Genomic DNA, 9,883 nt, shown 5'->3' with positions numbered 1-9,883 from the left:
TGTTTATCTGCAACCACTTCCTTGAGGTTTGGAAGGTCATACAGAGTCCAGCTCATTTCATGGTCCAGGGCACCCTTTTGGGCTCACAGGTGAGGCTCTGCCTGTAGCTGAAGTCTGACTTAATGCAATCAGCTTAACCAGAACCTGGGTGCGAGCCCAGACTCTGGGAAGTAGTTTGAGTTTAGCAAAAATAGTCCTTCGTTTTCGCCAGTATCACTTTGTTTAGTTTCTCTTTCCTTATTCAGGAATAGAAACAATTTCTAACACCCAAGGCTCTCAGATCTAGTCAGTAATTAGAAAATGTGGGATCAGTTAACTGTATCACTATGTACTCTCTTAAACTATACACCCGAATGTTTTTTATTATATTGTTATGTTTGATATTATTGTGTGTGAAGGTATGCTCAACTATTTCAAAGAAAAGAGACATTATGTTAGCTACTCTTGATGTCTAGTTGTTTTGTTGTGAAGTTCTGTGTTGCTTGCATTTTCCTGTTCTGATTTGCTTTGTTTCATTCTGTTTTCTTTTGTTCTCTTTAAAACAAAAAAAATTTAAAAACCTATACACCCCCCCTAAAAAAGTAGGCATATAATAAAGCTAAAAACTCCTCCCTATATAGAGAATTGGAATAGTCTCTTGAAATTGTGAGGAAGGGACTGACTCCTTACTGCATTTTAAATACATCCTTTGAAGGGAAATTCTCCAGTGGCTCCCACTGTAGAAGAAAGTAGAAGTCCTTTTAATGGCCTACATAGTGCTGGAGGATTGGCTTCTAGTTTCCTTTATAAATTCCCCTCCACCACATACTCTGTTTCAGCTGCATGCATCCTCTTGTGTTCCTTGAAAACTTTGCTCAGTGTTGTACTTGATAGCCTCCGGATGACTTCCCAAACAGTCTCCTGGATGGTCCTCGCTTTCTTAATTTCTCTGTCCAGAGGGAGACTGTTAGAAAGGGCTCCAGGCCCATGCTCATAAGACAGCCTCACCACCACCTGGCCACCCTGCATGCCTGTCCCTGCTGTACCAAGTCATGCTGTGTGTGTCATTCACTGTCACTTGTCTTCCTCCTCCCCAGAAGGTCTGCTCCAAGAAAGAGGCATCTTGCTCGCTATTCTATGCTTGGCAATTATGACCTGCAGGTCTGAATGAGTGAACAAATAAAACACGGTGAGTTCTAAAGCAGCCTTTTCCTTCTCAGGGAGCATGAGTAGCTTTGAGAGGTAGAAGCATATTGGGCTGCAGCAAACAGCTTCTCACATGACCTGTGTCCCCACTTCCTGATTGACATTCCCAGGAGTCCCCTTCCCAGGGTGTAAGCTGTCAAAACTCTGAGGCAGTTCATGCAGCAGGAACAATGGGCCCAAATCTCGAAGATTGACTACCTCTTGCTCACGATGAGGTTTCTCTGGCTCCTTCTGGCTGTTGCTGTGAAGAAGCGGCCAAGTTCTGAGCTGTCTTATGGAGAAGCCCATGAGATGAATACCTGCTAGAAGCTTCTAGTCCACATCTGGGGGAGAAGAATCCTGTAGACAGACCTTCCCCTGGGAGCTCTGAGGTGATCCATCTGGCTGCAGCTATCTAGAGACTAGGTTAGAGGTGACATTAAGTCCTCCTGACTCCTGGACCAATGGAGCTGTGGGATAAGAGATGTCCTATGTTGTTAGGCTTTGTGGTAACCTGTGACGCCATGATGCTCGGTGGGTGACTGAAAAACATGGTGAGTGTTTGCATTTAATAACAGTAAAAGACACCTTGCTATTAATCACAATCCCTCCTCACTTTTACACCCTCACCCTGTTGTCCTTCCCTCTATCCACAACAGCTCCAAATTCCTCTTTCTTGAGTGACTGTAGCTATGCTATCTTGGATGTATTGATGTCTTGAATTGATTCATAATGCTGACCTTTCATGTTCATTTTAACTTTGGGGTGGAGCCATAAGTCACATGATGCTAAATCTGGTTATAAGGTGGGTTGGGACATGTAGTAGTGTTTTTATGAGCCTGTCTTTCTGTTGGATGGTATTGGGTATCAGCAACCATTGTATTTTTATTTTTAAATTTTATCATACCTGGCAAGAATGATGAGATAAGTGTGTTCAAAGTGAGAGAAGGGGAATCCAGAGGAAGACTGTTTGGGTCTCTGTGGTGGTGGAACTTGTATGCTCTGGAAAGGAGCAGGGGACAGAATAATGCCATCTTCTCCTCCCTGCCCAGCCACCTGGCCTTGTCCCCATCTGTGGGACCTGAAAATATATCACATAGGTTGAACAGTAAAGGGGAATTAAAGTTACACATAGCACTGGGGTTGCTAATGAGTTGACTTTAGACAGGAGCATTAGCTAGGATTATCTGTGTGAGCGCAGTGTATCCATGGAGTCCTGAGTAGGTGGGAGAGGTGGGAGAGTGAGCAGGAGAAGCAGCCGTGCAGATGGACACAGAGGCCACAGTGATGGTGCTGAGGGCGGAAGGAGTGTGAGCTGTGGAGGGCTGGGAGTGAATGAACTGGGAAAGACCAGGGTACACTCTGAAGGGGATGCAGCTCATTCACACCTAGAGTTTAGCCTGGTGAGACCCATTTGGGATGTCCAATCTCCACAACCTTAAAATGATACATTTTTCTTGTTTTATATTAATAAGATTTTGTACTTCATTACAGCAAGAATACAGCTCTAACTAACACTGCATTAGTCACCAGCACGACTCTGCCCTTGGGGTCCACTTCCTGCTGGGGACCACTCCGAGGTGACCACACACCTGTCATGTCCTTGCTTCTCACCACGCATGGGTTTCCTGTAGGTTAACACTGGCACCCATGGTTGCCACAGAATATGACACAGCAGTTGTGCTTAACAAATACTGGAATTCCACAACAGGAACCCTGCAAACCAGACATTTCTCCATGAGTACTGTTTTGACACTCTGGTTAGCTCTTTACTGGGCTCAGCCATTTGCTTATTTCCCTATGCCTGAGATTTTGTTGTCAAAGTATACACACACGCACACAAGCACACATGCACACACGTATGCATGCACACTTACTCGTGTTTATTTTTCTACGCCTAATATTTTGATATTAAAGTTCTCTGTATCCCTGTCTCTCTGTGTCTGTGTCTTTGTTTGTCTCTGTCTCTGTTTCTCTCTGTATGTGTCTGTGTGTCTATCTCTGTCTCTCTGTCTGTCTCTCTGTCCCTCTCTCCTTGTCTCCCCCCCCCCGCCTCACGCTCTCTCTCTCTCTCTCTCTCTCTCTCTCTCTCTCTCTTTCTCTTTCTCTTTCTCTCTCTCTCTCTGTCTTCTATAAGGTTTATTTGTGGAGATTATTCTTCCCTATGGCAACAGATGGAAGTTTCTCTCCTTAGATTTAGTCTAGTTCTGACTTAACAGCCCTAAGCCTCAAGAGCTTCTCTTTAGGCAAATGTGACCAGAGCTAGGTCTTACTGACCAATGTTCATAGGGTGTTAGGCATGTCCTGCATCAGCCTTCATCAGTCTCTGAGATTAACAGTGCTTCTCAGGCAGAAGCGTCACTCTGCTCCAGTTAGAGAAGCCACTTGCTGGGGGAAATTCTGTCCTTTGTTAAATATGGAAACTGGAAGTGCTGGACAGAAATGCTAGAAAATATGAGAGACCATGTTTGAGCCAATTAGAAAAATTGAAGAACTAAAAAGAAATTGCTTTTTATTAACAATTCAATGTTTCCCTTTATTATTTTATTAGTATGTGTTTGGGGTTGGGATGAATGAAAAGGAAGGCCCAAAATCTGTTTCTGTGTGGAAGTCTATGTGATGAAGGTCCAAGTCTGTTAGTATTGGCTTCAAGGAGCCTCCACATCTTCTTCATTGTAAACCACATAATTACCAACTCCTGAAAGCAAGAAGGAAGCGAACTGGGTCACATAGTTTGGTCATGGGTCACCAAAGAGTGAGACTTATCTCTTCTGACTCTGTGGTCTGTTCCCAGAGAAGCTCACTCCTGCTCCCCTAAATGCTCTGGGCTGGTCCCTCTGTGCTCTTTTTGGTACATGTCCTCCTTACCTTCTTGGCTCAGGTTCTGCCTCAGCTTAAAAGTCCCCGTAGGTCTGTCATTATTGTTGGGCTTCAGGCCCTGAGCAGAGGTGATGAAATGGCCCCACAGTTCTCCACTGTGAAACTGTGGGGGCCAAGGCACAAGTTACATCTACTTAGATTTTCAAAGTAAACTCATGGGTATTCAGTACACTTTAATATACTTAAGAATCACCTGAATCACACTTTAATATACCTAAGAATCACCATTACAGAAATGTGAATTTCCTGGCTCCGTGCACAGATAATTTCATTCTTAGATTGAGACCAGGGTCCAGGAATCTGCCTTGTTTATAAACAGTCCAGGTGATTATGATGTAGCGCTCAGCACTCTTGGCTAGTGGCCCACCCGTGGTTCTGCCCCCACCACTGGTACAACAGACACTTTGAAGTTAGCAGCTTATCAACAGTTATCAACTGTTGAAGACACAGAAGCAGTAGAAGAAAATGTGAACCTCATATTCCAGAGGCCACATAGGCTAATGGATTTTCTCTTAGGAAAGACAATCAGGAAACAAATAATTTGTCATTTCATGTTGTGTGTACTAAAAAATGATGGTCAATGTCCCAATTTCCCATTCTTTAGTTATCTTTCTCCCTTAATCCTGGCTGTGAGGTATGGATGAATAGCAAAGGTACCTGAAGTATTTCAAATGTATTTTTGTAGGATAGGGATCTAGCTCAGCAGTATAAGCCCATGCCTGTGACATCATGAATTTGATCCCCAGTACCAAAAAAAATTTAAATAAATAAATAAATATACTTTGTATTGGGTGCAGTTGTATTCTTGCTAAGTCTTTCAAAATCTTTGTAAATGTCTTAACCCTAGGTAACATTTGGACACACTCAAATAGTCTCATTCTTTTTCTGAGCTTCCTCCATCACATCTAGGAAGACAGAGCCAATGGGCATGGTGATGCTGGTGGAGTATAATTACTGATTTTCACAGAGTAATGGACGGATGTATCTAAGGGTGAGTTAAGAGGTGTGATAGATGTAGGCTTATGACTGGAGATATGGGAGTTCCCTGGCAGAGAAAGAAGAACAGAGAGAAATATTCAGAACATTAAAAATGATGTCAGAGTCTCCACACTTAGCTGATATCTAAGGATTCCTTTCCCTTAAAGAAAGATGGACTTGTTGCGAGTAGCAAGTATCACCAATTAAGGGGCAGAGCTCTCATATAACTAAGGCAGAGACTTCACAGGCTATGAGTATTGCCATTTGTCCCAACTCCCAGTTTTTTAATCAGTGTAGTTTCTCCAGTGGTCCATTTCTCAAGGACGGCCTTGATTTTTCCTGTTCTTTCTCTTTTTTGTGAAAAATCCAATGATGCTTGTTCATTTCCCCTTTTAAATTTAATACTTACCATACTCATAATCCTACATCAATTATTTCACTCAACCTTACAAAAATCAGTATTAGGTACTGTTATCAGTTCCCATTTTTTTACTTTAGAGCTCCCTAATTTGTAAGTGGTTGAATCAGGAATGAACAGAGACTAAAGGAAGTGTCTCCTTTCTTCCAACCTTGTGGCAAAATTATGTCTGAATAATTGACTCATTCCTGGTTTTTATTAGATTACTGCCACATTCCCTCCATGCAGATGTCTTAGTTCCCAAAGGGGTCACTGACTGGGAAGAAAGGAAAAGTCAGAAGCATGATAGGCAACTTCTTTACTTTGTTTAGAAGGAGAATAGGGCTCAGATCTTGTGTGTCCAACAGGAGACATGCCCGGGAGTCAGACATCATTTAATCAAGTCCACCTTGCAGTATTTGACTGGGAAGCTATGTCTACCACTCTGGCAACAAATCCTCAGGGATTTGTAGTCCTTGGTGATGGTAGAAGAGCTGAATTTAGCAAACTGTTATGCTTGCTTATTTGGACATTTTGTTCCCTTGGGACAGCTATATCACACAAACTTTTGATTGAGTGATGCTGAAAGCCAAAAGGCAGCTTACTCTTTAGGTCTTATACCTAAGCGACTGGCACAAGAAGAGTCTTGGCTGACATCCAGGTAGGTCTTCCCCACAAGGGCAGTAAGATAGGAGCCTCAGCAGCTGGAATATCAAACACTCCCTGAGAAATCTCCTTAAGTACTGTATCTAGAGTTTGTTGGCAATTCGACTCACTTTCTTTGTAAAGTCTGATGAGATGAAGAACGTCTGATGAGAAAGAGGAAATGAGAGACCCTTCCATGAGGGGGACAAGGCTACATCTACCTAACTCAGTAAGTATTTTTTTTATTTAAAGAGAAAAACAAAACTAAACGAAGCAAGACAGTAAAAGGCTAGAAGCAACACAGAGTTTCAAGAAAAAAAAATACAGTAAGTGTTCACCAGTTAATAGATCACACATTGTCAACTTACAAACAGCTGTCCAGATTACAAAATTAAAGCATACAAAGTGGAGATTAATACAGTGAGATTGCAGTCAGTTCTGTTCAATGATCCAAGAAAAACTCAGCAATATGGTTCTCTTTCCTACACATTTAAATAAACTTGCAGTTATATCCTTGAGATCACTTTCCTTCCTCTCTTTTTTACACTAACAATCGCGCATTTTAGTTTCCATTACTTCCACAGTTTTTTTAACTTTTTCTTTGAAGAGGAAAAGAAAAAAGTTTGAAAAAAAAGGCCAAAAAACAAAAAAACAAAGCAAGACTTACTGAACATTGAGTACTCAGGAGGCAACTCACTTAATTCAGTTATCATTTCTGCAAACAAGAAGTTTATAAACTAGCTTGGATGGAAAGGTAAGGAATTGCTTAATAACATAAGCTACAGTGGCTTCAATGGAAATAGAGAGTCCCAGCCATACTCACTTCTCTATCCCAAGTGCTGAAAGAATCACATAGGAGGCTCTCAATCAATACAGTTCTCAGGTGAACTGTTGAGAAGGAAGCCCTGAGAAGAATGCCGTGAAAGGTGTGACATGGTACAATCTTTCTAAAGAGGAGAGGAGCTCATACATGTTTCCTGAGGCTGAGGAAAGGCTTCGTCGGAGAAGGCAGTGATTGAAGTAGGCATGGAGAGTCCCAAAGGGCCTTGCGGAGCTCTGTGTAAGTGAAGGTCTCATATAGAGACAACAAAGACAGGACCTGTGTGGTGAGGGCGCCTGCATTTTTACAACCCCTGCCCCGAGGAGTCTCTTCCTCCTCTAGGACTGGTGGGTAAAGAACATGCAAGATAACCATGGAGGAATAGCCTGGCTCACAAGCTCAGGGGAAGGCGTGTAACTTCCTCTGACTCTCGTCATTTGTTTGAACAGAAACTGTCTCTGCAGAAGAATGTAAGCTCAATGAAAGGGACAGAACTATGATGTCATGGAGGGTCCAAGGGCAATCGAGTAAGTGATGCAGTGAGCAATAACACCTAACATACGTTGGGCTTGCATATGTTGCTCTGTATTTTCCAAGAAAAAGACACTTCAGTTTTTCTTGAAGATTCTTAAACTGATCAAGTGTCAATAAGCACTCATTATACCTTAAGAGAAAAGCAAACCTGATCCTATTATACCTCCTCTTCAGAGCTATCTTACAGGCAGTTGGTTCTCAGGCTTGCCAGGCAGCAGTGCCACCTGTTGGGCTTTCAAACAAGACCAGGGCTTGTGCCTTGCCCCTCCATTTCTGTGTCTAGCGCTGGCAAGGGATTTAGACTTTGCATTTCCTCAGAGCTGCCTCAGATGATTCAGCTATGCAGCCAGACTGGGAGAGTTCACATGTGGCAAAATACATGACACTATTTTGTACCTTTTCTTTTTTGTCCTTGCCATCCTTTCTCCTGGTAAAATCCTCTCACCACCAGTCTCACCTCAGGCAAACAACTGTTAAAACCAGCGTGTTGGTGGGTTTTGAGCTTTACTAGCTCTCTTCCTGTATCTGCCTCTTGATGTTGAGTAAATTGATGAATGAATGTGGAATTAAAGTGCTGGACCTCAGGGAATGTGTGTAACAGGTGGGTCCTGGGAAGGGATTTTGAGAAATGTCAAGGTTCCAGGATCTCCAACAGCAACGTTTTGTGGCTGTGTAAAATTAGGCAAGTTACCAGCCCCCTGTAGCAGAGCCGCCTCTTCTAGGAAATGAAACTAATGATTCTTTCCTGATTGTGTCATTGTGTGCATTAGTAAGTTAATAGTGCCCCACATAAACTAGCTTCTGTACCACCACTGCTGCTTGCTACTTCTGCAGCAATTATCTTATTTGGGAGCACTGATGCATGCTCAAAAGCAGGATGCACAGCAGAGTGTAAAACTGCATGGGATAGCACAAGACAGGTAAATTTCACACTTCACAAGAAAATTGTAGTTAGGGAGGAGAGACAGCGCTCCCAAGATCTGGCCATGGTGGGACTTAGGCAGCTTATTTGCCCACTTATTTGGTAAGCATCCCTGGCGCGGGCCAAGAAGAAAACTAGCGGCTCCTGTGAGACTACCAGTGCTCAGTCTGTGAATCAAACACACACACACACACACACACACACACACACACACACACACACACCGTAGCAACTGAGGTTAGATGTCTCAGCATCTCTTGGGAGGATGACCATATGCAATATAGCAAATATGGGGGATTTCCTTCTATCTTCAGTTTGAAGGCAAATGTTGTTTTCACTGGTTTTTTTTTGTTGTTGTTGTTTATTTTGCTGTATTCAATACTCTCTTTCAACTGGTTTTATAATGTTCTATTTTTTGGTTTGATTTTGCTATACCTAATTGACTGGACAACTATTGTGAAGATAATGAGATATACTATGATACCTGTTACTACTATCCCAATATCCTGCTGTGAAGTTCTGTACCAATTCCACTGCATTGTCTCAATTGGCTTTGTTCTGTCTTGTTCTGCTGTATTTTTACTACCTTCAAAATAAAATTAAAAAGAAAGAAAGAAAATTATAGTCAGGAACAGCCTCACATAGCATTTGGATATGGAGAAGTAAAGATTGACGGTGAAGGGAATGCATTTCAGATGAGGTGGAGAATCCAGTGGAGATTAGCATAGAAACACTGAATGGAGAAGATGTTAGGGAACTCGAAAGAAAGCATCGAGGCATCACTTTCCTCCCTGGCTCATTTCTCCTCTTCCTGTTTTACCCTGTGACTCACCTGCAAAGCGGCTCCAGTGCTAAATGTGTTTCCAACAAGATCATTTTCTTTTTTTCTCAGACAAAATCATTTTTACCAGTGACCCTATATGATTATAGAGGCTGCTTAAATCTTCTGTATCTGTCTCTGTCTGTCCACATGTTACAACTGTCTTCACACATGTCAGGGCCAAAACAGCCATTGCCCTGGTGTCTGTCGGGAAGGGAAACTCTGGTGAGCCTCTACACAAGTTTGTCCTGGACTGAGGGAATTTCTGGGATGTGGGACTTTCAGTGCTCTGAGAGTGACAGAGCTGGAAAATGCAAGATGGCTGGTTGCACTAATCGATGACAGGGGAGAAGGATTTCAAACATTCCTGCCATACCTGCCCTTGAATATTTTAAGCTTCTGCCCTGTGTCAAGTTGCCAGGTGCCCCATACTTAACCCTGCATTTCATATTATGGCTGTGGATTTGTGAGTGCATGCCTGTGAATAATCTTCCACTTTTAGATGCTGGTTGCTCTTACCTTTTCTATTTTTCTCTAATATTCCAGCCACATTGGCAAAGGAATGGAGGAAACTCAGGATGATAGACTAAACAATCAGTCCACTGTACTGAGAAGGAACTGGCGGTTAGCAGAAGTCCTCATTAGTGGCAGGATGGGGTTCCTTATCCGGCTTGGGACTTGGTTAGTATAGCATCTTCCCTTCCTGATAGGAAAAGGAGTATG

The 9,883-nt window shown here is 42.6% G+C and overlaps 1 protein-coding gene across 1 annotated transcript in view; it reads right to left on the bottom strand.

Moving 5' to 3' along the window:
• Positions 1–4,908: 4,908 nt before the first annotated feature.
• Tcn1 (transcobalamin 1) overlaps positions 4,909–9,883 on the bottom strand; it is a 31,617-nt gene continuing 26,642 nt past the window's right edge. Inside the window, 7 exon segments of the mRNA XM_063229093.1 lie at positions 4,909–4,994; positions 4,997–5,089; positions 6,041–6,103; positions 6,106–6,207; positions 6,210–6,228; positions 9,173–9,226; positions 9,228–9,491. Of these exon segments, the coding sequence (XP_063085163.1) occupies positions 4,909–4,994; positions 4,997–5,089; positions 6,041–6,103; positions 6,106–6,207; positions 6,210–6,228; positions 9,173–9,226; positions 9,228–9,491 (681 nt within the window).

The sequence above is a fragment of the Cavia porcellus genome, unplaced genomic scaffold (genome assembly GCF_034190915.1).
Source record: "Cavia porcellus strain 051 isolate PalLab524CR breed Dunkin Hartley unplaced genomic scaffold, mCavPor4.1 scaffold_17, whole genome shotgun sequence".
In the NCBI taxonomy this organism is placed as follows: Eukaryota; Metazoa; Chordata; class Mammalia; order Rodentia; family Caviidae; genus Cavia; species Cavia porcellus.
The sequence above is the reverse complement of the archived record's forward strand: the minus strand, read 5'-3'. Positions and strand labels throughout refer to the sequence as shown.